General features: G+C 48.9%; 1 protein-coding gene across 1 annotated transcript in view; it reads left to right on the plus strand.

The window, feature by feature from the left end:
* Positions 1 to 5,973: 5,973 nt before the first annotated feature.
* Positions 5,974 to 26,838, plus strand: part of SHROOM3 (shroom family member 3) — a gene marked incomplete at its 5' end in the record, with an annotated part of 112,588 nt that continues 91,723 nt past the window's right edge. The window contains one exon of the mRNA XM_082051663.1: positions 5,974 to 6,138. Within this exon, the coding sequence (XP_081907789.1) occupies positions 5,974 to 6,138 (165 nt within the window). The remainder of the gene's footprint in view (positions 6,139 to 26,838) is intronic.

The following is a 26,838-nucleotide window of genomic DNA, read 5'->3' on the forward strand; positions in this document are numbered from 1 at the left end:
CGGCCCCGCCGCCGCTGCCCCTCGCGCTGTCGTGCGGCAAAATGGCCGCCGGGCGCAGCCACCTGCGCTCCCGCGGCGGGAAACGAGGGCGCGAGGGGCGCGGAGCGCGCCGGCCGGGCTCGCGGTGCCGGCCCGAAACTCCTCCTGCTCTGCAAAGTCTCCGCACCCAGCCCCGAGGAGCTCCCGACTGCACCGCGGCTCACCAGGTAACGCGGCCCGGGAAGCCCGTACTTTCGGGGGAGGGAGCCCAGGGAAGGGCCCTCCCGCGGCCGCCCCTCGATCCGCCCGCGTGGCCTCGGCGCGCCCCCTGGGCACCTCCGGCGGGGTCCGCAGGGGCCGGGCCGCCCCGGCGCCGCCAGCCCTGCGGGGCTCAGCGCCCCCGCCCCGCCCCGAAATGGCCGCTGAGGTGCGGCCCTCCGGCGCGGGGAGCGCAGCCGGGGCCGCGCTGCGGGCGGAGAGAAAAACCCTTTCCTGAAGGGAAACAGGGCAGGGCTCGGGTCATCTTCCTCACGGGATCTGCCAGCACGGCAGCACGCTTCAGGGGGACCAGAGAGCCAGAGCTGGGGCGAGGAGGGTTTCCTTCTGCCGCGGAGGAGGCCAGAGGGTCCAAACACTCTCCCCAAAAATCCAGTTAAGAAGTAATACCAAAACGTTCTGATTCTTGTACCAACTTCTCCAGAGATGAAATAGTTTTGAATTCTTAAAGGTATTTTCAATACTCGGAGAGTGGGCCCAGAGTCACAAGAGTGTAACTACTTGAACAAAGAAAATACTGTGTCTGACTGTCCCATTTTGGGTCTTGATTTCAGGAGTGAACACACAAGTGTCAACTGACTGTCCCTCCTTTCAACTTATTCACAGTAACAGCCAACAGCTTATACCAGATACCCCATGTTACGAGTCTCCAGAAACAAGAGTGTGAATTTTGCCCAAAAGAAAATCATAGGAGAGCTGGAAACCTTAAAGCAGAGCAAACTCAGAAGGCAGGCAGGTATGTTAATGTATTTCCATACCTGACTAAGAAGAAAACTACATAACCATTCCTCAGCAGAGAACACACCGTTTTAATTTACAAAAGAAGCAAACCATTCACTTAGTTCTAAAAGACAAACCTAAAGACAAAGAAAAGTGGTTTTATGTGGACTACTTCAGGCCGAGGGAAGAGTAACAATAACCTGCAGGAAACAGGTGTGGTCTGCGCTCCCTCAGCCGCACCGCGCTCCAGAATTGCCAGTGCACCAGCAGCAAGAACACACGTGGAGGATGGAAAACAACCTGAGGAAAAGAGGAGTTTCTATCACACTACTTGGAAAAAGAGGCAGCACTGCTCTATGAACAGAGAAAAGAGGCCAAGGAGTTTATAGGTAAATATTCTGCACAACACCCTGAAGCCAGATTTCAATGTTCAAACAGTCTGAGGTGTTAACAAAGCACGAAAAGTCACCCGTGGGGGGGGTTGCACCTACCTCTGACAGACACGGCCGAGACTGGGTTCTGCTGTGGTCTGGGGGTGCACTGGGGCTCTGCCCCTTGCTCTGGGGCTGCGACAAGAGGGGACAGCGCTCATCTGGCAGTCGCTCCTGCTTTTGCTGGGCATCCAGCCCCCAGGCCCCGCGGAGCTGCTGGAGCCACCTGCGCCCTCCCTCGCCCTGCAGCCCCACTCGGTAGCCTTGGCAACAGACCCCTCCTGCGGGGCTGCGCGTGGGCGGGGAGCCCGGGCCGCCGCATCCAGCGCCCGGACTGCTCGGCAAGTGCCGCTCCAGTGCTCCGGCTCCAGCGGAAACGTGACGGCTTTTGCCGTGGGGGCCGCGCAGGGCGCTTGCTGCGGGCGTTAGTTCTCTCCTGGCAACAGGTGCCTTTTCAGTCTGGTGCTGCGTGGGCTCAGCCCAGGGCTGAGCACCCCGGGCTCTCTGCTGCTCCCCCTGCCACCCTGAAACACCAGTTGCACCCTTGAAACAATAATCCTTTGAGGATGTAATTCCTGAAAAATTTTCTCCTATTTTGGGAATATCTCTGGGAAGAAAAAAAAAAAAAATCTAAGAATCATGTCAGGTTTGTCAGCAAGATGCAAATATAAATTTGTTAATTTAAAGTAATCTGTTGTTCCCACAAAGCGGACTATGAGCTGTGCAGGGGGATATAGCTTCCGAGAAAGGTCACGGACTAGTTTAAACCAGCAGAGGCTCTGCTTCTAAAATGCCTGGACCATCCCGTCAACCATTTCAAGTTGGGTTAAAGGCATTAATAGCTGCTTTAACTGTTAAATAATAATAATAATCATATTTTTATGGGGAAAACTCCCTGGAAATTTATCTATCTGAACCTGCTGTGTTTCTTCATGTGGCACATGACAAACATAAATGTCTACAGAATTGACCCTGCTCTTTACAGAATGAGCTCAGGCACAGGGCTGCATTATCCCAGCTTGCTGTGATGTCCAGACTTACAATAAGAACCTCTCACTGTTGTGCCTCAGACTTAGACTTAAGTTGTGAATTTGCTTCCTCTGAACTTAGAGGATATAAATAAACAGAAGGTAGATTTGAACTAAGCATAATGTTTAATTCCTCAGTCAGGAAAGGCAATAACAGATGTGTACAAAATTTAGGAGCTGAATTTCCTGTCTTTGATTTCTAGGTTTACTTTCATCTGAGCCGATGACTTGCGAGCTCAGGGACTCAGGTAAGATCAATAACACCGCTCTGACTACTTAGGAAAGATTGTGCTTCCTTTCTGAAAGGGCAAAGCATAGTAAATGCATGTTAGCTGTTTCTGAAATGTCACATTTAAATCAGGACAATTTGAGCTGTGATAGCTGTTTAAAAAACTGTGTTAGCTGAAAACCAGCGGATGGGGGCAGTGTTGCTTTGATGAACTTCTGCAGTTGCAAAAGAAACTTTGGGTATTTGAAGGAATTTAGGAAAAATCCGAGCAGCCAGCAGCAAGGAGTCAGTGCCTTTACTGATTATAAATGTGGGGTTTGGTTGTGACATATGAACAATGAAATCAATGGCAATTTCGCCTGCTTTAGCAGTGTAGTACTCGGCAATTGAGGGAAGGGGTTCTGACATTACTCTGTCCAAAATTTATTTTAATCATGGAAATGAGGATGAATAGCGAATATTGCTTTAACTGTATTGAGCGTGGAAACCTATTTCTCAGAATATTTAGTTTTCAGGTAAAGCACACCAATGCATGTTGTTAATCCCACTTTCTTAATCAACAGTTGCTATATGTTATTAATGCACTGGTTTGGTTTGCGTTGCGTCTGGCGGGAAGTTCAATCCGCCGTGTGTGGACTGGCGTTGGTGCTGTCTCTAGGGTTCCAAAAATCCTTTGGTTTCTGTGGGTGTCGCCAAGAGGTTGGCATCGTGAGGACAGACAGAAACTTCATTCTGTCAGCACCTGAGTGATTTGTAACTGCTGTGCAGAATACAAGCCTGCTGAGAAAGCAGCACGGTATCTGGCAGCCCATTCGGGTGATTGATCCACCGTTTTTTCTTAGCTGTTCTTGGGTCTCTGGTATGTGCAAAGCACCTATGTGTAGACCTTTTTAGAGCTGGCTTAGCAATGTGGTGGACTAGCAAATCTGGAGGTGGTAGGGGCGAGAAAATTCCATGCTTGCGACAATGACAAATTTGATGGAATTATTGGGAAAAAGGTGTTGGATTCAGCACTTGAAGTGAATTGCAGTGCTGAAGCAGAATGAAAGCTGGACCTCAGAACTTATGTTGGTAACAGTTAATGATCAGCCATTGTAGGCACCCTGGGAACCAAAGCTCTTGCTGAAATTCTGATGTCTGCAGACATGAGGTTCAGTATTTAGTGTTGGGAATTGCTATAATGCAAAGAAGTACCTTGGCTTGTTAACAGACTGGCACATTCTTGCAGAGTCCTAAACAGCCCTGATGGCTCCGGATAGGAGGATGTGTGGCCCCAAGAGACAGGTCCTGGAGCCTTAGCCTGTCTCCAGAAGGCCTGTGGAGGGACAGAAATGAATTGCTCTTTGTGGTGACTTGGAATGAGGGTTTTACAGTGAAATCCTAGGAGTGTAAAACTGCAGAAATCTGATTTGAGGCAGGCTGAAGGGTGAGTTGGGGATAAAAGCAAGCTGCGAGCCTGACCAGGGTGTGAAGCGGCTGAAAACTCAGCCCCTGGGAGGGAAGCAGAGGGAACAAAGCTCAGTATGAGCACGGATTGAGGATCATCTTCCATGAAAAATAAAGGGAGGGGCCTCTTTTCTGCATTCCTCCTTGTGGCTGTTGGGAGTGAGAGCTGGGACACATGGGGCAAATAGGAGGCTGTGGCGAAACCATAACATTAAAGGGGATGGGAATGGGGCAGCATGAACGGTGTGAACAAATGCAAAGATTTCTCGTTTTAGAGTCACAGCTTCAAAGTTTTTCTCCCACAGTTCATTTTGTGTTTGTTAACACAAGATCTTCACCGCTTTCAGAGCCCAAAGGAGAAAATTCACACGTCCCAGGCACTATGAGATCAAAAGTGCAGGTACCTCACAGGCACAGGCACTACTGTTGGTTTGCTCGGCTACACAAGCAGGACGAGCAGTGGTCTGGGGGCTACCTCTGTCATCCTGTTCAAGGGCAGATACAAACCAGAACGTTTTGTGAACATCTCGGTGATTTCTGCTAGGAGTACAGTCAAGAGCTTTGAAAATGATGAGTCAGATGTCTAAGCCTGTGTGCATATGTGCAAGAAAAACTGCATTCACATGGATAAATTCTGCATTCTCATTGGTGACATAAAAGTATCCCAAGTTCTTACTGTTGTTTCTTATTCCATATACTGGAATAGTATTGCCTTTTTATGACAGCGGAAATGGGAGAAAGAAATATGTTCAGGGAAGCTGGTAGGCGCCATGCAGAGGAAAAGCACTTTATGAAAGCGGAATCATTAGCAGCGCTCCACTGTGCTGGTTTGGAACAGGTCCATTGTGTTTGCAGCAACTGGCAGTTTGGATTGTTACAATTCCTTGGCAAGGACAATAGAAAGATGGTGGTTTCCGGGGGCAGGATAAAAGGGTGAGCCCCAGCTTTCGCACACGGCATTTTCTAATTGCGTGATGTGCACAACGGGGCAGCACTGCCTTAATCCACCTCTCTCTCTCTCTCACTTCCTCACGCTCTCATAGAGCGGTAGCTGCTGCCGCTTTGGCAGATCAGCGGGGAGAGCACAGAGAATGCAAAGAGCTCGGCTATCGTCTTAACATTTTTCCCAAAGGATTAATTTCACCTGCTTCTCTGCTTTTCCTGATAGACTTTTCCTGTGCCTTTTAATCCAAAGGATGGAGTTCTGTCACATTTTAAACCCCTCTAAGTAGTTTTGGGAATGGACTTTCTCTCTCCTCCCCAGCCTTTTTTATTTTTTTTGACAAGTCCGAAAATTGTGAAGTAAGTGGACAGAGCAGCTGAGAGCTGAGGGGGAGAAGACGCTCCATTCTTTCAGTGCAGTGGGCTGAGGCAGAAAGGCCATTGTAATGGTAAATGGCGTGCAGAAAGGAAGAAAAGACCAATAATCAATCACAAATGAAGCATTCGCTTGGATTTTTGGCAAGTTGCTGCCCAGGGGCTTTTAAATCTATGAACATTTGATTTGCTTTTTTTTTGCCTACACCTTTAAAAGCACAAGTTTGATATATCAAGGACAGGAAGATAAATCTTTATAGAGCTGTCATGCCCAGGATAGCTGGGAATGGGGAAAGCACAGTGCTGAAACAACAATAGAATGTCACAATTCTGAAGGAGGAACAATGTGCTGAAATGTTGGTGGGAACCGTTTTTAACCCATCACCTTGGACCGCGGCTCTGAAGAAAAGTTTTCCGTCTCAGGCTCGTCTTGTTTCACGTGTTCAGTAATGAGCTCTGGGGGCTTCTGGGGAGTTCAGTTTGCAACTTCGTTATTCTGTGATTGCCTGAGTGGGTTTTGTATTTGACTGAGTATGCGATAGGACAGATGAGGATGTTGGACAATATTAACAGCAGCCTATCATCTCCAGAGCCCAGCGCCACCCAGAAGGGAAGATACATCTACCTGGAGGCACTGCTCCAAGGAGGCGCGCCGTGGGGATTCGCGCTGCAGGGCGGGCTGGAGCACGGCCAGCCATTAATCATCTCTAAGGTATTTTTCTTATTTTTAATGAAATGCACGCAAGTGAGGAGTGGTGCCCGATTTAAAGGGCAAGAGACACTGAAATGTTGTATTTGACATCGTGTTGGGCTTGGTTTTGAAAACTGTTGAGCACCTTTTGAAGTCAGTATGCTTGCTCAGGAGCTGCCTATCTGAGCAACACGAGAGCTCTCGGCATTGTCGAACTACCAAAGGGCGGGTTTTGTCCCACAGGAAGTATCTTGGCTTGCAGAAATTGGCTCTATTTATCTCACTGCTGTGAATGGGGGCAGTAAGGGACTCTCAGGAGGTGATCTGGTGTCATGAAGTCATAACGTATCTGAGCGTGTTCAGTAATCCATCGCCACCTCTTCTGAAGAGAAGGAAAGTAAGTGCTTTAAGTCACGTGAAGTGACGTTGGCTGATTAGAAGTGTGTGTGGGGAACCAAAAGAATAATGAATACTTTTACTGTACATTATGCTGTGTTAGCAGTTTTCTCACCCTATGTGTCCTCTTCTTATTAAATATTAAGTATGGTACATTTTCAAGATTTTTATTATTTTAGTAATTCATGATTGAGAGGTGTCAACAGGCAACTAGTAGTGTAACTCACCAAGATGTTTGGAGGGGAAAAAAATGGGAGAAAGAGTTCCTCGTTCTGATCAGAACCGGGCTGTTTGGAGTACCCAGGTACCTGAAGGTTCACATACTGAAGACAACACATGTTCAAAAGCATCAAATTGAATCTATTAATATCTAAAATATGTTTGATCTGTGGCCCTAAACCTTTTTTGAATATAGAATTTAGGTAATTCTGAAATTTTACCCGTGTGGCTCTTGACCATATTTCTCTTCGGTGTCATCTGTCTGGTCAGTTCTGCTTGTTAACAGTATGCATTTCTATAGCAAGCTGTTAGGTGCGTAGGTGTACTTATGTCTAATTCTACAGCCTCATGAAAACTGGGATGTATGTGGGGTGTTCAAAGGGTCGGACCACTGTCAGCTAAGAGAAAATGCTGATAATCCAAACCAGTGTTACTCACATCCTGCAGCTCACTGTGCAAACAGTCACATGAAGACTGTCAGTCACTTGAAAAGCTGAACTGAAATAAGTGATTTGTAATTAACGCATTGACATGCTGAAAGTAAAAAGCAGAGACTTCCATAAAAGTAGTTTCATCATGAAGGGATTATAGAAATTTCACCTAATCGTCTTTCCTGGAGGACGTTCTTGGAGATAGTTTGGCATAGCCACATAAAGCAGAACTGAGCTCACTGGAATGGTGTTAGGTGTTTTCACTCTATAAACGTGAGGGACTAACGCTTCAGCCAGGTTGTTCACTTTTAGTGGTAGTGTTCTACATTTGTGAGGAAAAGAGCGTTTCTTTCTGCTTGGGCATTCTTCTGTGATATAAAGAGCATCACCTTCCTCTTTTCTTTTTTATTTTAATTGGTGGCGGGGAGGCCGAGAGGAAGAGGGACGGCTCTGGCTGCGAACATTCATTCATCTGTGGGGTTTGGTTTCCACAGCAACCGGGCCCCATAATGCCGACCACGCCTGGAGTGTGCACAGTGGCACTGGGAGCGGGTGACTTGTGCCTGCCGCTGGGAACAGCGCTGCAGAAATGGGGGGGGGGGTTGTTTTCCACGGGTAGCGACTGCTTGGTCTGTGCTATCAGTGTTAGCATTTGCTCGTTTCGCTTGTGCTGGAGAGCAGCTTGCACGGGAAAGCCGTGCTTTCTGAATTCACGCAGCACCTTGAGCTGCTTCCTGGTTCCCAGCTTCAGCTGAGAAATTATCCACTTTCCTCTTGTGTTTGAACGCACTGTATGTTCTTCAGAAGTAATTGTGTGTTAGTCATGTAGCTAGTTCAGTATTCTTCTTCCGAGTATAGTGTGAAGTAATGAGGAACTGTGGAAGTGATAGATTGAGTCGTGTGAGAGGGTAAATCCTGCCGTGCTCCCCCAGGAGTGCTCGCAGAACCGTGGAGTGGTTGGGCTGGGAGGGACCGATGAAGATCGCACTGCTCCTGCAGGTACGCACTGGGAATGATCCAGTAACGTGTACCTGTAAGTATCAGAAGAAGTGTGTCGGTTTTTCATTTCCAATTATTCAGAATTAAGGTAGGAGTTTTATTTCTGTTTTGTTTCAGCAAATATGTTTATGACCACTTAACTGTCTGTTTGCATTGACAGAGTGGTGTTAAACAGCCTTAGTGTAAATAAACAAGTAGATTTCAGCAAATATTTAAGTTGGTACCCATGAAAGCTTACAGCATGACATAAAGCAATCAAAGTAACATTGCCGTATTGTTCTAGAACCCTAGACAGATAGCAGATGTGTTTGAATGTGATAGTTCTTTCTAGACATCATGAACTGGTGCTAATTTGAGACCCACAAGTATTGGCTTGTCTCAGTTTCAGACTAAAGACTGTGCTAGAATTTAAAAACCAGGATGAGCGAATTTACGAAAGGCCCAGATGCACAAATACTGATTCTCACAGCCCTGTGCAGTTCTTCGGAAAGACGTATTTTTCCACCAATAACATGCCAAGAAATTACGCATAAGCAATGGCAACAACTGTTGGGAGTGTGAGTTGCAGAAAGCAGACTTACTCTGCGCCGGCAGACGGTGTCGTGTGTGAGGTCCGGTTCCCAGGGTTTAAGAGTTGTGCGCCGTCTCTGAGCCGAAGTCCCTGTGCAGCGCGGAGCCCTGGCCGTGCTGCAGCGCGGAGCCCTGGCCGTGCTGCAGCGCGGAGCCCTGGCCGTGCTGCAGCGCGGAGCCCTGGCCGTGCTGCAGCGCGGAGCCCTGGCAGTGCTGCAGCGCGGAGCCCTGGCCGTGCTGCAGCGCGGAGCCCTGGCAGTGCTGCAGCGCGGAGCCCTGGCCGTGCTGCAGCGCGGAGCCCTGGCCGTGCTGCAGCGCGGAGCCCTGGCCGTGCTGCAGCGCGGAGCCCTGGCCGTGCTGCAGTGCACGGGACAGGCCGTTTCTCTGGCCGGCGGTGCAGCGGCAGACAGGCACACAGTTAAACACACTAGTAAGCGCTTTGCTGAGTCGGCCACGGAGCTCAGCACATCACGGGACCGAGTCTAAATCAACTTGTCAGAAATGTCGGTTGTGCAGCTAACGTGAATTTAGCTAGTTAAAACAGATGACCTTTTTATGCTAATACTGGTCTTTTTTACTTGGTGGAAAGATAAACTTGTACTGAAGCAGTTTCCTAAGAGCTAAATCAACACGGGTCTCTTCATGATGTGTTTTGCTGAAGGTGAGGGCAGACCATAAACAAATTTATTACATCTGACCCATGGTTTTCCCTCTCCACATAGGAAACTGCTTCGATTCCTTCTAGCTTACTCGTTCTATCTTGTTTCTGGACTGATTATATACAACTCGTCACATGAAGGCTGTAGAATCATATGTTATGATTGTGGCTATATGGGACATTAGAGCATACTGATTTTGAATGAAAAGAAGTGTGGCAGTCTGTTTCCAAAATGGAGAGGCAGAGTGTTGACTGTCCTAGAGCAGCACTTAGTGATCCTGGGAAGGTAAGGAGCTTCCCCTTGGCTTCTGGAGCTGCCTGTTCCACCCTCCTGGTGACGTTCCCACCCTTGTGGTGACATTTCCACTTTGGTGGTGACATTTCCACTCTTGTGGATGGTGTGTGGTGTTCCTGTGGTGCGTGCTTCAGGATGCTGTGTGGTGTTCTGGTCTACCACCTGAACACAAGCTTGTGGGGAGTATCATAAATAGGCTTTGTGGAATTTTTCCAGCTGTACCAGAAGAAAAGGAAAGGAAGAATGGGCAAAAACTAGTGAGTTGCACATTCTTTTTCCACGGTATCTCAAGGCAACATCCAAAAATCAGCCTCTGATGAGCAGCAGAATGTCACTGGTTAGCAGCGAGCATCCAAAACCGTGGATGTGGACCCCAGCTGCCCCCAGACACTTCTCCCTGTCCCTGCCTCTGATCAAGGCACTCGGAGTCAGTGCTCTCCCATAAATCGGTACCAGGAGCCAGTTGCCCTCCCCATTCCAATGCCCAGAGTCCTCATAAACAAAATCAAATTATCTTATGCCCTGACAGGCAGAGCTGCTTTGCATCCATTCCCCTTATCCCTGGGTGTGACAAATGGCAATTTAGAAGCTGTTACTCTTTCTGTAGGGTTGCAATGCTCACATGAGAGCTGCTTGTCTGCAGTTGGCAGAATCAGGGAAGTTAATGGCCTGGGCATGAGGACACGAACCTGAGCCAGGGGCATGGTGACTTGTTTTGTGATTTTTGTAATTGGTTTTTTGTCTCGGAGTTTCCACACTTGTTGTTTTTTGGCTAGATATGGACTCAATTTTTTTGTCCTCACTGCTGAAGGATAGATAGCTTGGGGCCTCTGTGTGGTTCACGTTTGAAAAAAATAGCCCTTTTCACTAGTTATCTTCCAGTATGCTGTGAGTGGGCTGATGAAAGGATCCGTTTCAAAACCGTAAACAGCTTGTTATGCTCAGTCCTTCTTGCAGAGCATCATTGTACTGGTTACACTTTTAGGGCCATAGACATGGATGTTGTGTATGATGTGGCAGGTCGTCAGAAATGTGTGTTCTCGTGTGTACAAATAGAAGAATGGTATATAAGAATTGCCCGAGTACTGCTCTTACTGTTTAACTGTATCAGCTTACTGGGCGTGGAGAGTTGGTGTGTTCATTGTTCTTTCACTTCTGTGTTCCCCAGGGAAAGCAGCCAGTGAACAGTAAGCGCGCAGTAATTCGTTCAGGACTAAGCCAAACTGGAATTGCTTTGTGTTTGGTCTCTGTCCAAAGGCAGGAGAAAAGGTGCTGCCGAGAGCAAAAGAATTACAGATCTGCACTGACCAGCCTCCAGTCCCCCTTGCAGAAAAAAGATCAAGGACCAAATCAGCTGGTTGGCACAAATGATTTCTCCCTCTCCTTGCCCCCCAGCACTTGTTTCAGGTTGGGCACTGGCGAAGGGTGCGCTCTGTCCGCTGAGGAGCTGAGGGGTTCGTTGTGCAAAATGGTTTGCCCGCGGATTTGAGTCCTGTTGCTGGACTGTGGCACACGGTCACGCACACAGGCATTTTAAGCACACAGGGAATCTGGATGATGCAGCCCTTGGCTCTCAGAGAAGGAGAAGGGAACTGATGCTGTGGTTGTTTCAGAAAGCAGAGGGGCAATTCCTCACCACTCTTCCTTGTTTCTGAGGGCTCACAAGTGCCTTACGAAAGACTGCTGATGCCAGCACAAGCAACAGGATCGTCTACCTTTTCTTAAGGCTAGGGAGCTGCTTGATGAAAAGGCTCCTATTGTCAGCCCCCTCCGTTAGGCTGCTGATCGTTCTTGAGCACAAAAAGACTTCTGTTCGCTTCCGTGGCCCTGAATTGGCAACTGCAGACAAAACGGCGGAGTGACGCGAGCAGTGGCTTGCTGAGCATTGCTGCTGCGCCAGCAAAGTCACCGGCAGCTTTGCCGGCTGCAGCGGGCTGTCTGCAGGGGTAGTACCGCTTGGGCTGTGGTGCACCGCGATGAGCCCATCGCATACCTTGGTTGTCCTTGTTCACAAAGATCAGCACGGATGAATCCCAGGGTGCACAGGTGGCTCAGTGGTGTGACTTTGTGAACGTGCATGTGGAAGGAAATTAGCCTTGGCAAAAGTCATGTCTCCATGCTAAGGAGAGGAGGGGGGTTACTGACAGGTGTCTGTCTCCAGCTGACTGGTCATACCTTAGAGTTACCTTCTTACCAGAAATCAACCCAAGCTGCTAAGTTTTGATCCAAATCCAGAGATAGCTGATGTGAAAGATCAGGTCTCCTCTACTGCCGTGCAACCTCATGAGTTAAAGAGGACCATATGCGGTGTAATGTCCTTCAAAGTCACAAAAAGGTGTCACAGAGGAAGTATTTTCTTCTCAGGCTCTTGGACAGAGAGGACTCCTGTGTGATTAAAAACAACATGTAATCCTTAGGGTCAATAAATGGAGCTTTCATAAATCTTGCCTTGGCTTTAGCTTACATGAAAGAGATTAGACAGAAATAAGCCATGTATCCTGTTTGCTTGGCTGTAGCAGGTATATAACCAGAGCTGAGATTTATACTGATCCTAGAATGAGAAGCAGAGAATGCGCTCTGTAAATCGGTGTTTGTGCAGAGTAGAGGATTGCTTGTGCAGGGCTCCACTGCCTTCAACCTTTCCCACGCTTCTTGGGAGCCCAAGGCATAAGAAGAACAAGCATCATCGATAATAGAACTGGAGCTGAGCTAATCTCATCTCAAATTTCGTCAGTGTTTGCCTTCAGGATCGTTTGATGAAGCTCAGAACTGTGGAGCATGAATCCACCATGAACTTATTGTGCATAAACTGGTCAGAGTTTGGGAGGGAACTTGGAAGGTGAAAATGAGCCGAACTGTAATTGGCTTGCCAACGTTGAGAGTCAGAGAAAAAACGTCCAGAGGCCTTGGCAAATAGATGGCTGAAGCACAACATCTTTGTCACTTGTTTGCGCATTTCCAGAGCCCTGAGTGGATCACCACCTCGTGGCCGCAGAGAACATTCGAGAGCAGTGGCAGAAAACCCTCCAGTGTGTTGCTGTCCCTCAGCCCAGGAGGCAAATCTCTCCCTCGCTTGAGAGCCGAGAGGGTAGACTTGGAGCATTGGAGCACGAACAACAGAAAGAGCTGGGTGTTCAGCCGTCATTCTGGAGCCTTCAGGATGCGGTTCTCACCCTGCCTAGAGGGGCTTTCCTTTTCTGTCTGCCCCAAACCCGCCTTTGTGCTTGGAACAAGGAATCTGCAGTGCATGATGGAAAAATGCAATCCAGCACCAGGACTAGCTCGTCGGCAGGAAGAGTTCGGCACCCTCCAGCTGCCCAGCGCCCGGCCACGTCAAGCTCACATCTCAGATTTCCTTCCGCGAAGTCAGCAGCGTGGTCTGCATGATGAATTATGATGAATATCTGCCGGTGTGGGTGCTGAACAGAACCGAGCCTGCCTGGTCCACTGGAGATGAGGAAATCGGACCCTTGGGTGGCCCCGGCTATCGCACACCAGCGATGGAGCAAGGTTCCCCAAGACCTCCCTTGGCTGGAGCAGGATACTGGTCATGGCTGCGTGTCGGACGAGCAGAATTCCAAAGTGTAGATGTAAAGTGTGCTAACTATGTTTCTCCTTTTCCTTATAATGTCATCTCACGTAGGCTGCCTCATCTGTGTTTCTGTCTCACCCAAAGGGGTTCCCTCCCTCTTTGTAGGTATCGTGAACCCCTCAGCTGCGGCTCGCCTACCGCAGCCCGTTTCTGAAGGGATCTGGCAGCGTGCTGCAGGGAACGGCCACAGCCCTGGCTCTTCAGGGAGCTGCAGCTCGGGAGTCACTCAGTGCCACAACACGGTTTCCCCCAGTGGAAATACTGTCTGCATCTCTGTATCACACTTGGCTCTCCAGGTGAAAAAACGTCTTCCTAGATGTTTTAAGTTTGTTTTAATTAAGAGAGGGCTTGTGTACGTTTGTCCATGTCTGAGCTGGAAACAGAGTTCTGTTTCTCCACTTGCAGCCAGACGCTGCCTAAATCCATCGCCGCTGCTCTTGTTTCTTTGCTGTGAACTTTAAAAACCCACCCAGACAGAAACAACAAACCCAAACAAACCAATAAATGATTCCAGGTTTCTTGGTCAACTGGAATCAGGAAAAAGGCACCAGGAGCAGCTTATCCAGGACACAGCTTGTTAACATCCTAACTGGTATTCAAGCATAATATTAATTTTTCACACTTGCATTAAAAAATCCCACAAAAAACGCCTAAAACCGTAGCGAAGAATGATTCCTGCTGATAAGAAAATCACTGTGCTTAAATTCTTTAGCAGAATAGACTGTGGGATACATTTCAAAGCGCGGGGTGAGAAATAAGCTCCCAAATCCCATTAAGAAATAACAGGATTTATGTGCATTCCTGCCATATATTAACTTCCCCTCTGGAAACGCCTTGTGCCGCGTTGGTGCCGTTTTTGGGGCAGGTGCAGCGTGTTGCGGTTCCCACAGCCCGCTCCGCCGACCCGCGGGCTGGCAGCCCTTCCCGGGCGGGCTTTCCCGGCGCAGCTGAGCGGCGTGCCTGGCTCACCAGCGTCTCGGCTCCGTGTCCTTTGGGACGCAGGCCCACGTTCTGCAGCGGTGCTGTAACCAGTTCTGCTCCGTCCGTATCGGCAGGTAAAATGGTTCAAGGAGCAGCCGACAGAGGTAGAAGAGACAGTGCTTTTCAATAGCCATTATCGGTAGTGGGCCGTTCTCTGAACATCACTTGACATAGAGATGAACAGTGTGCGATGCTGAAGTCTTTGGGGAATTGGTTTGTATTGGCAGCAGGGTCAGATTTTATTAGCACTTTAGAGGTGTTTCACCTCTTTATTAAAGGCAAGTTTTTGAATATATGCCAAATCTTCACATTTGCCATTACTTAAAAGAGTTTTCAGTATTTCTTTCCTTTTGAAGGCATGCATACATGTAAAATGTTAATTCACATCAAAATGCAGATAAAAGTATTACAGAAATATTTGCCAAAGAATTGGCAAACAGTTCCCTTTCAAAACGTGCCAAGTGGGAACAGTTTAATAGGACAGCAGGAGCCCAGAAGGGTTTCTGGGACCCCGAAGAGACGTGTTATGGAAAGAGGTGTTTATTGCAGAAGAACTGAAAGAGCATACAGTCCATGACATGTTGCAAAGCATTTCCTAACACCTATAGAGAACTACTGACTTCCTGATAAGGGTGTTAACTACAGTCATACAGAAGTATTTTTCTCGGTTTTCTGTTCAGCTTGTATTCAGTATTTATGTTTTCTATCCTGATTGTGCCAGCAGGTCACAGTTAAACTCTAAGCCCTTTGTTCTGTTTGTGAGGGTGACAAAAACAATGTTTCTGGGCATTCAGAATTTACAGTTGTGATACAGTCACAAGGTGTAAATATAAAAAGACAAAAACCAAACCAAACCCAAATATGGTGGCGGTTGAAGTGTGAAGCAAGACTGAGTCTGCAAACACATGGGTGGCTTTACTATCTCATGTAATAATATAATATGTTGCTTGGAGTTGTTGTGTTGCTGAAGGTTGGATTTGAAGACGTGTACATAGTCACCAGAGTAACTGCATCTTTGAAAACGTGCAGGAGTGCTGGATCCGTTATTGCTATTTTTTTATTCTTCTGTAAAAATATGTGTTATTTAAATGAATGATTCTTTTAGAAAGGTAGCTTGGTGCCTGGTGTCAGACCTCATGTTTTTATGCACTGATTGATGACCGGCCTTGCCCCCGGGCTGAGAGATGCACGCTTCTCAGCTGCAGTCTCATAGAAACTGGGAAATGAGCTGGTGGAATTCAGACCGAAGGTCTGGCTGTTTTCCAGGAGCCAGTACACGGCAAGAGGCATTTCCAGTTTCAAGAGAGAGGCTTGAGATGGAGAAAGCAATGCGAAACATTTGGACAGAAAGGGGGAGAGTTGTGGGGGGAATCTTCATGTAATCAGTGATCCCACGCTGCTCCCCTGCCCTCCCCTGCTTCATTTCGTGTTTGCTAGAAACGCTTGCCAGTGTTTGTGAGCAGTGGCCGCACAGAAGGGACGCGGCCGCTGACCTGACTGTAGGGCAGCAGCACAAGGTTAGGAGAATTAGTCTTGTACCGCAGACTTGTATTAATAGTTGTATTGTGGTGGTGTTGGCACAAGCTCTGCAATTAAATAAGTTGTTGGCACTCTTCCCTAGGTTAAATTACTACCGCTGTTCCCCCTGCTTGCAAGTCAATGAGTACAACACTTTTGGGGAGGCAAGTTCAAACATTTTTGTTCTTTTGGGATTCTGCACATTGCTGATTTCAAGCTAAGAGGTTTCTGCTGGCTTTCCAAGCAGACCGCTGCTGTTGTTGTGTCTCTGCAAACAGCCCCTGCAAACTGCTGCTGAATGACCAAGCGGGCAGGAGGTGGGGAGCAGGAAAGACACATCAAGAGACTCGTGTAGAAGGAAATGCCCTTCGGAACGGGTCCTCACTTTCTCTCTTGGCTGAACTCAGGGGTGTTTCTGAGCACTTGTCTGTTGTTGCAGGAGATTAGGTTTCCATCACAGCTTCATCGGGGCAAGTTCCGCTTTCAGTCAGCCCAGAAAGACAGACGCAGACACCGATGGGGTAACCATCCCCGCCTTGCCTTGCCCGAACACGCCAAGCAGCCGCGTTTTCCAGCGCCAGGCCCGGTTCCCGCTCCTGCTCTAGTCCTGGCGCTGCGTGTGGCTGCGGCTCCTGCGCCTCGGTGGCCGCCGCAGCCACGCGCCGCCCAGGCCCGCTCGCCACAAAGCTGCTTATTCGCAGTTTATTGACAGTTCCTTCTCTTACACTTGGAGAAAAGGAGGCCTTGTCCTTCTTCCCAAGTCTGCCTCTAATTTAGCAACAGATGTTGGCCTCCCAGACAGCACCTCTGTCCTCACCCGGTCTCTAAGGAGTATATCTGAAAATTGCTGCTCCCTGGCACATCATAACTTTCTTTTGCTACAGTGTTTTCAGTAAAGCTAGAGAGTCAACCGCACTCTGACTTCTCTTCATGACCTACATGAAGCCCAAGATGCAGCCCAGTCCTTTGGGCAGCACCCAAAGCCGCGCACAGCAGACAGAGCTGGGAGTGCTTCAGTCTGTTTGCCTGTGGCCAGTGATGAAATGCAGCAAGTCTGTGCGGAGACTGTGCTACTGTATGGGCTGGGAAGCTTGGGCAAAGAATGGTGGTATGCAGAAAAATAGCTAGGGAGAACCTTAATCTGTGTTTTCCTTAAGACTGGCCGTTATTTAATCAATCGTCACATGTTAATAACGAACTGCATTTAGAGGTTTCCCTGCCCACCAATGACATGATCTTTCAGTGGCTTATCTGGGTGTTTAATGGAGATTGACAGAGAGCGAGCCCCTGCACGTCAGTTGGAGCTGGGGGTTAGCAGAGGGAGTAAGCAGAAACAAAAGTAAGTGCGCTTGAGTGACTCTGTGTCTCTACGACTTGTGTGTGTCTCATCGGCTGCTTAAACAAAAGGTTCCTCTGCTGGCTGGAGCTGAAGGGAACCAGCATGAGCATCCATTGTTCTGTATGTTTTATTGTGCTCGGGCTGTGATCTTGCCAGCTCTCATTAGCTTAACAGGTTGGACTGTGTCACTCCTTGGCTGGGAGACTTTGCAATGCAACGAGAAATGACACAAGTGGCTCAGTCTGTGGCGCTGGTCCCTCCGTCGGTGCTGAATCGCTGACCCACCAGGCTGCGGTGGAGGGGTATGGTAGAGCTGCTCTTTGAGATGTTCTGCCTTTGGGGATGGAATGTTATAGAAGGTCAGTTGGTGGCATATTTTACTACCAAAAAAATGTGATCCTATGAGCCAAACTCTGTTTGGGATAAATTGCATACCAACACCAGTATCATAATATTTACTTATTCTTGTTGTAGAGCAGCTAAGGCTTGCAGGTGACTGTTACGAGATGCTTTGGTAGCAGATCGGAGTGCCTGCAGAGAAATGGTTGTATTTATGTATACGTATATATATTTGTGTGTGTGCATCAGCAGAGGGTGCTTATAGTTTGTAATCCTATAAAGTCCCAGGATGCAAAAAAATCATGCTTTCGAGGTGAGTCAGAATATCTGCTGGAGTATAGAACTGCAAGGTGGATGTACAGGGATCCCTGCGCACCAGTCACATGCTGTTCTCTTCCCTTAAATCAGTGTTTTGTGGAGAGGGAGAAAGAACTGGCCATTAGCACAGGAAACAGAGACGTGAGAGCTGGGGGAAAGGAGTAACTACAAAAAGTCAGGGCTTGCATAATACACTTATGACAGTGCGGTGGTGCTGGTTAGGAGGTCTGGCCCGTGCATCCAGTCATCTCAGTTTTTAAGCCCTTTTTGTAATTCACGGGGGTGTAATCTGCCCTTGTACTTTCAGTCAGCTGTAGGCCGAGCAGAATACTCGGTCAAATGTCTTTGGATGGTTGCTGAGTCTTCAGCACTACAAGTGGGTCTGCTTTTCTCTCGGGTAGTTTGAAAACGGTGGCAGTACGCTGCCGTTTCCAGTTACAGCATTATCTGCCGTCGTGCTCGTGGACGTGGCGTTCCAAAATGACCTCAAGGACACAACTTACTCCAGTGACAGTGAGTCTGAGTGCCAGTGCTGCGAGGCTTTCTGCAGCTGTGGGATAGCACTGACCATCTTCAGTAGCAGAGCCCAGGAATCTGCAAGGCAAGTGCATCCTGCCAAGGGATTTCCTAACGCGGTAGTTGGAGATATGGGTGAGTGCACGTTCTGTAAGGTGGTGATGTGGGAGCTGGGCAGGGGAGCCAAAGGTAGGGAGACAGGTGAGAGGCTGTGCCTTTCTGAACTCTGCATATAGCCTCGCAAAATCCCTATTAAAAAAAAAAAAAGGAAATTAAAAAAAGAAAAGGATTTTTTTTTTAAGAAGGAAATAAAATATGAGATGGCCAAAGGGAAAGAGCAGTTGTCTCACAGCTGCTCACCAGGCGGCTCTGAGGCTCGGGGATCCTCCTGGTGAACTGCAGCTGAATTGTCATTGTTCGGTGTGTCACCCGGCTGGGGGGTCAGAGCGCTCTGAGCGGGCCCCGCCGCTGATGGACAGCTCCGCACAGGCCATCAGCACAACACAATCACAGGGCTGAAAAGAAAACTCTGGGTGCCTTTCTTAACTTTTCCCCCTGTTCTCCAAATCTTTAGGGTAATACAGCTTTTCTTATTTTACTCTGAATCTCTTAATGCTTCTGTTATATATGAAGGTTTTCACAGCAAAATATGGCCCGGAGAGCAGAAAATGGAGCTCTTCCAGGGATCCACGAGGACCTGCAAGGATTCTCTGGCGCTGCTAAAGGAAGAATTAATCGTGGTCAGAAAGATTTCCTGCAGGGTTGTAGTGTGCTCTGTGCTTTCATCCATCTCTGAGGCACTAGTGGAAATTCCAGCTGGCAAGGAGATGCTTTGTTTGGTTTGGTTTGTTTTTCTGGTTAACTAAATCAGTTTTGGAATCGGACAGAGTAAGTTCTTAGTGGTGTTACTGCTCTTACCAAAACCAACAGCAGCCGGGAAGAAGAATGCTGGAAACGCGCTGGAAACTGTTTTCTCAGCTTTGCGTGGCCCACACCTTGGCTGCTTGGCTCTGGCTCTGGCTGCACTGTGCTCTGCACGTTTGGCGTCTGACTACATGTTGGAGCACAGCTCGGGAATGGGAGCTGCCCCACTGCTGGTGCTCAACGTAATGGCAGCTGGAAGGTCACCGGGCTTGGTATTTCTGCCCACCCTTGTTCTGGGTTAAGTATCGAGATGGCCATAAGTCCCAGCACAGGAGTTATCGCTCTCAAGGGCTGCCTAACCCGCAGGGCTTGCCTTGCCTGAGCTGTCATGGCGTTTAACCAACTTGGCCGGCTCTAAGGTTAACTGGGGACAGCTGCGGTGTGCAGGACACGGGCTTGCTCCTCCCCACGTGGAGCACGGCACGGGCGGCAGGGTGGCCGGAGGAGGGTGACCGGAGGAGGGTGGGAGCGCAGGCCAGAGCTCGCTGGGACGTGCGTGTGCGCTGGTGAGGCCCCGAGCCATGGCGGCCAGCTCTCGCCAAGGGTGCTTTGCACATGGGCGCACCAAGAATGCGCCAGCTATTCAACAATAATAAGTTTCTATGAGCACGCGTTTCTGAGCATGTCAAATTCTGTACCCATTCAGCTGCTAAAATCCATGGAATTTGACACTTGGGAAACAATCCCATCTGAGAAGGGCTCGTACAAAGGGGAACTCGCATTACTTCCCAGCTAGAGCCTGGGCACTTGATTGGCTTGTCTAACACAATATCGCACATTTATTCCTAAAGCAAGATTAAAACTGTAGAAGAAGAAAGATTAGTCAGCAAGATTAGAAGAGGAAGCATTCTTAGAGAGTTGTATTAGCCATAAAGAACCCTCTGCTCTCCGCAACTGCAAAAGGAAAAGGTTTTTCTTCCACAGTTTCGGATGGTAGAGTTCTGCAAACACACAAATGGAGGGTCTAGTCTGTTCTCAGCTTAGAAATCCCATTATTTTCTCTAACATTACTTATATGTTTGAAGGAGAACATACTTAAGATTGTGAATAAGATGAGCAAATAGAAAAGAATAATGTTCTTAGAGACCTTGGTGTCCCAAAACCGTGTCAACACTGGAAGGTGCTGATGTGCCCAAGGGCTGCTCGCGCTGGAATGAGAGGGGAACACGTTATCTCCTCCATTAGAACAAAATGCTGGAATCTAAGTCATTCCAGCTATAGAAAGTCACTGGTGAGACTCAGTACCATCAAGGAAATGGGAATTAAGAGAGAATAGGGATCAGGATAATGCTAAAAACAGAGAAGTCATGAAGCAAAACTTCTCCGATTTCACTGGAAAGCTTTTCATCTACTTTGGCTAAAATTAATGTACCAAAGGCACAGGGGTTCCCCACTCGGGTGGGCTGAACAGGCCGTGTCAGGTTGGAGCTGCTGTAAATCGGCGTGGTTTTCTGACATCAGGAGGCTCACCCTCACACACGTCATTCCTTCCCGCTCTTCCAGACCATCCTACAACCCACATTTCCTCTCTGTTCCATCCATTCCTTAGGCAAAATAGAAATGCTGCTGGGGTTAAGTAGTTCCCTGGCTCTGGGGAGGTCATCACTGGACCAGCAGCAAGGTGTCCTCTCCAAGAGAAAATAGCTCTTAGATCGACCCATTTTTGTCCACGTTGCCTTCCTGGCTGAGTATTGAAGAGCTGGAGATGAATGCACTGAAACCTTTCCCACACTGCGAGTCTGGTATCAGTTTACCACAATAACCGCTCTCTGGAAAAACAAACATTAGCTCAGAAGGCAAACTGCAAAATACAAAGAGATGAAATATTAAGGAAATTGTCAGCAGCCACTTGAGCTTGTACAGTGGCACTTCACTTTCTGGCCCAAGGGCTCAAGTGAGGTGAGCAGAGTTATTGAAACTCGTTAACCATGAATCCATTGTTCGTTTTAAGCTTTTTCCATGGGGTGATCGATACTTCAAAACCTGCGTGGGAACTGAAGGGAGATGGGAACAAGCAGTGAGACCAGACGACAGGCCGGGTCCTTTCTTTGTGCAGCCGGTGCGGAAAGCCCTGGGCAGCACAAGGAGCCCTGCGGGGGGCCGGGATTCCGCCCGCGCTGTCCGCTCACGCCCTCCCGTGTCTCACCTTTGCTTTGGGGCCAGAAGAGGCTCCAGCAGGTTGTTGAGGGTGAAATAAAATTTTCAAGTCTGCCATGACGAACTTGCTGCTGTTGTGGGGTTGGTTTGTTTGTGCTTTGCTTTGTTTCTAAGTGTTGCACAGAAAGGGTTTTAGAAGCAGGACTGCTGAGTGCATCTGTGCAGGCGTGACGAGCCCTCAGACTGGAAATCTGCGTGTGAAATTGTCCCGTGCTAAGCCTGGGAAGAGTCGGCGAGATGTCAGTGGTATTTCCTCTGCTACACGCTGGTGGAGCGGCAGCAGGTTTTGGTTCTGGCTGTTTCAGTGCGATGGATGAGTGTCATTATCTGCCTGCAGAAACCGAAAGACAGCAGCAGAGCCATCCGAATAGAGTATCCGAATCTGCATTGTAGTAAGTGTCCAGGGTCTGCTTTATTAGCTGGCAGTATTGCTCTATGATTCTTTCTCCCCCTTGTGAACAAGCAGCGTCCAGTCTCAGCGTTACCATGTATCCCATCTACCGCATCTCTGAGCCTGGCACTTGAGAGAAAAAGCTGGAATTGCCCAATGCAGCAGCGTCCCCGAGAACCCCGAGCGCTGGAGGGGCGGCCGGTGTGGGCGCGCAGGGAGCGGATGGCGGGCAGGGCGACTGTGGGTGGAATGGCACTCGCGGGATGTTCCTTAGCACTTCAGCTTTGTCCTTGGGCAGTAGGGTTGCAGTGTCATCAGAGTCTTAATTTCTTATTGAGCTGGGGAAAAGCCATATCTGAAGCTGTAACAGACCTGCAGGTCACCTGGCTGTATTTGGGTCTGCCTGATCAGTCAAGCTGGCGTTTGTGCCAGTTGCAGCAGCGTGATTGGGATGATGGTGGGTGAAATGGAAACATGACAGTGAGTATTTCAGGCACGCCGAGCTGGCACTCGAACCAACGGCCTGTGACTCAAAGGGAACAGATCTGACATGGAGACCATGCGGTGCAAACAGCAGCCACAAATGAGCAGTGTGCCTTTATTTTCTGATCACAGTAGGTTAACAACTGCTTGTTAGTCCCAAGGTGTCCTCTCTTTCCCCAAGTCCATTGCTTAGGGAAAGCAACGAGTTTTGCCTTTATTACTCAAATGAACAGTTGGATGTGATGTGAGGTTTGAGGTGATGAAGCATGTATTATGAGCTATTACAACTTTATTGGCAAGCGTCAGGGCAAAACTGTTTAGGGACTGTGGGCACAGCAATGGATGAGAGCCTTTTTATTTATTAATCACTTTAGTTCACATCTGAAACTCAGCCAGCGGAAAAATAATCAGCTCTGGAAAATAGGCACATGGAGCAGAACACGGTCAGCTCATGGCTTGGTCTTGACATCGGCATTTTACCACTTGTGCGCTAGGACGATATGCCAGGTTTAATGACTGCAGACAGAGCTGAGAAAATGTTCATTATATGTGGAAGTTTATTAGATTAACTGGCTGGGAGACATTTTGTGGGGAACTTCAGTGAGACACTGCCAGTCCTGATGCTCCATGTTTTGAATTGCATGGTAAGTGCCTTCAGTTTAACTACAAAAGATACGTCAGCAGTGGTTGGATGCTGAAGATACAAGATGTGAGTTAAACCAATTCCAAACAGCCCGAGCAGTGTCTGCCACAAGATTTCTGCCTCGAGGTTTGGAGCGTACTTTTTGTTCTTTCCTCTTAGAACGTTTACGCAATCTTGAAGTTTTCTGCAGCTTTTTTGACTCAAAGCTGTTGTTGCAAACTTGTTTACCAGAAGGGACATGTTCATCATTCTCAGGACCTGTTAAATTCCTGAGAGATTCCTTCAGTGACAGTGATATCCCGGGGATGCTGTGGATGCGGTGGCTGAACCCAGGGGTGCTGCGGAGCCACTCGGAGCTGACACAATTGACCACGTTCATTGAAGCGGCAGGGAGAGCGCAGGGCAACAGTGTAGTTACCTTCTCTGGAATTTGGCCAGTGTCCCAGCTACCACTAATGCCTCTGCTCTTACAGCAGTGTCCTGGGATTTTCTTTAATGTATGATTCAGCTTATAAAAACATGTGCCTGCTGCCTCAGCCCCTGGAGCTATGGCAATTAAAGAAATGTGATTTAGCCAATGTGTACCGACTGGCTTTGGCAGGCACATTTCCTTCCTTTCTAGGTATTTCTGCTCCCCTCCCCTTTCTTGTCCTCCCCATCCCCAGGATGCCAGAGTGAAGTTTCCAGCGCCTTGGTAAGCAGTGAGCAGTGAGTCCCTGTGCCGCGTTCAGGTGGTGTTTTGGTCGTACAGACAGTCTGCGATGGCTGCACGGTCCCAAGCGCGCTCTGTAGACACCGTCGAGTGGATTTTGAGAAGGCTCTGAGCAGCCTGGCGGTCAGACGGACTCGGCGTCTGCCAGCGAGTGAGGGCCCCGCGACGCTCTTGACTGTTCCTGTTGTGCGTGAAGCGGGAATATGATTTTTCGGTGCTTAAGACTGAAGCCAAGAAAATGGAAAAGGTCGTTTAATATTCAGATGTGAAGTGCTCCCTGCACTTGGTCCAGCAGAGCCCATGGGCATTCATACATCACCATGGGGACATGCTGATCCCTCGGGACCCAGCTCTACACGTGAGAAGAGAGGACACAGGCGAGTCCCAGAGGCCTCTCATGGTGCAGGAGTCAGGACAGGCTTTGGGCGCTGTCCTTGCTTAGGTACGGAGCTGGAGCAGGCCTAGCAGCGCCCATCAAAAACATGCCGTGGGAGTCCCGTTCCTTCCTGAGATCAAGGGCCTTCCGCTGCTGATGGCCAAACAGGTCATTTCACATTGCCCGCATCAGTGGGAATCTCGTAGCTGTTTGTCCTATCAGTTTATTTTCAGTGACATTTTTGGAAACAGAAGAGCAGCAAAAAAACGGAGAGAACTGTGAGAAACCAGGAAATGGTACCAAGTGGAGGAGAAAGCAGGAAGGGAATGAATGTTTGCAGTTTGTATTTGACATGCTTATGGTGGACTTTTCACCGGCGCATATGGCAAAATAAGAATGTGAAACCCTTACTCTAAAAAAGCATTTACATATCACGCTGGTGGGTCTGAACCCTGCATTTCGGGTGCAGGGCAAGGGGTGAGTATAGGCTTCTGCTGAGTCAGCAGCCGTCTGGACTGTGCGTGGAGGTTTGTACTCACACAGAAAACAGTTTCAAAAGCAAGCGTACGAGCGAGAGCTCTCCAGCCCGCGGGCAGCGTCCTGCTGTTCTTACAGGTGCGCTTGCCTCCTCCATCTCCGCGGCACCCGACGGCATCGCTGGCTCTGAGGACTTGGACCTGGCTCCACCTGAGCAGCAGCTGAACTCATTAATGTGTCTACTGTGCCTAAAAATAGTTCTGCCAAGAAGTATTTGGCTTGATAAAGGAATGAGCTTGGAAGCACGGCTATAAATCACCTTCCCTAAATAAAGGGCTTGATAAGACAATTCTGAGAAAGATGTGGCTACTTCAGAGGACTCAAGCAGGGCGAGGGATAGGTGCTGTGTGCGTACATTAATGAACTTCAGCGCTGCTGGTACAGGACAAAATAGAGGAGGAAAAACTGCTGCTCTCTTGAGAGGACAAAGGCTGGACCTTAGGAAAACAAACGCTGTGCTCTGTAAGGCCTGGGAGCTTGTCCTGTGCATCATCTCTCAGGATACGTGTAGAAGAGACACAGAGCAGGCACTTTGCTTTTCTGTTGTGAGAGTGGCTTTAGGAACGACCTTTCCCTCTCACCCACATCTGAAGGGAGTTTTTTAAGGCAGAAGAGAACAAACGTGCTTCCTTGCATACCCTGGCTGCTTTTGCATCATTCCTGTCCACATCTGCAGCGTAATATTAACAAGCAAGTTCCTGGATTGCTGTGAAATGCTTTGCTAATCACTAGCTAAGCCTGCTTTTATCATCTTACTTTCAAAATTGCTCCAGCATTTTCTTGATCTGGCAGAAACTGCTCTGTGCACAGGTTGGAGATATTTAGGCTGACACTTGGGCAGGGGGCCTGGGGGTGCTCTTGGCCTCTTGGACACGAGTTAAAGAATTGACACAGAGCCCAAACAAAATGAATTCAGCGCTTGTTAACATGCGTATTGTCCAGCGTTTAGCAGCCTAAGGTACTTCCAGGACAAACCGGTAGAGAACGTGCTCTGACCCAGCAGGCTGAGTGCTGTGAGCAAAAATGTGGGAGAGCTGCGGAGCTGAGACCGTGGGCACAGGCTGGAGGGGCAGGACCCCTTCTCTCGTTTGGTACTTAGGGGACTGCAGCATTCACTGCTGAGTCTCACTGGGTTTCCAAATCTAAATTAAGAAATAAGGTAAATGCCGCTGTTTAACAGTTTATTCTTGCTTTCCCACACCATTTATCCATGCATCTGCCTTTGACTCTTTGAGATATTCACTCTGGCTTAAGTGCAGCAACTGCTCTATTTTCATGACAACAATGATAACTGGATGGCCTTTCAGATTAATTTGCCACTCGTGCATAACTCATGTTACTGAAAACAGAACTACCCATGTGTTTGAAGAGTGAAGTTCAGGCTTAGGCCTGGCTCTGAGCTGGCAGGGTCTCGTTGCTCTCCTCGTTAACACCGCCTGAGCTGCTCTTTCAGCCCATCATGAGGAGGGCAGCCCTCACGGCCGCGTCCCGCAGAGAAAGCGATTGTCCTGCCATTCCAGCTGCCGCGGGGTGGCAGCAGGGGACAGGAATAGTGGCCGCAGGGGACAGGAATGGTGGCAGCAGGGGGAGGGCTTTGAGCGGAGTTTATTCCTCCATCTCCCCCTCTGCTCTCAGTAGGACCACCAAGCCCTGAGAGACATCCCCAAGGCCTGAGCAAGGACAGGCTTTTCTGATCCCCCACTCTTTTCCATTTGGGTGAGCTGGTAGGACCCTGTTTAGGAAGCGGCTCGTGCACAGCCCAGATTGCACACTTTCTGCCGGTTCATGGGAGCAGGCTCTCTAGAGCTCAGCCAAGCCCGTGGTGGCACCCGGTCACGGGTTGTGGGCAGTGCAGGCAGGAGTGTACAGCGGGACGTGGTGCCGCTCAGAGGTACGCGGACACTTTGATGTTCAGATATTCATTCTTGTATGAAATTGAAACATATTGCTCTGCTCCCTCCTGTCTTTTAAAAGCAGCTGCTGCATGGATCTCTGGAGCTGGCCATCTCAGCAGCAACACTGAGCATCTCGGAGAAGTAGCCTGCCTTTTGTCTCCAGGAGGCTTTGTCCTTCGCTGCAGGGCTGAAGCAGGCTGGAGGTGCGGTGGGGAGACGGGCGCGGGAGGAAGGGCGGCAAGCTCATCTGGAGGCAAGGAAGAGGAATCTCAAGGGTTGTGAGTCTGGCATCTGTCGTGGGCACTAAATTCGCTTGAGAAGACTTTTAAATAATTATGGAAGGCTGGGGAATAAAGAAAGGGTTTGCCGAGTGTAATGTGGTGACAATGGCTCGGACTGTAAAATTCCTCTTCTGCAGCGGCACCGTGGCTC

This window comes from Streptopelia decaocto (assembly GCF_964273445.1).
Source record: "Streptopelia decaocto genome assembly, chromosome: 4".
Classification (NCBI taxonomy): Eukaryota; Metazoa; Chordata; class Aves; order Columbiformes; family Columbidae; genus Streptopelia; species Streptopelia decaocto.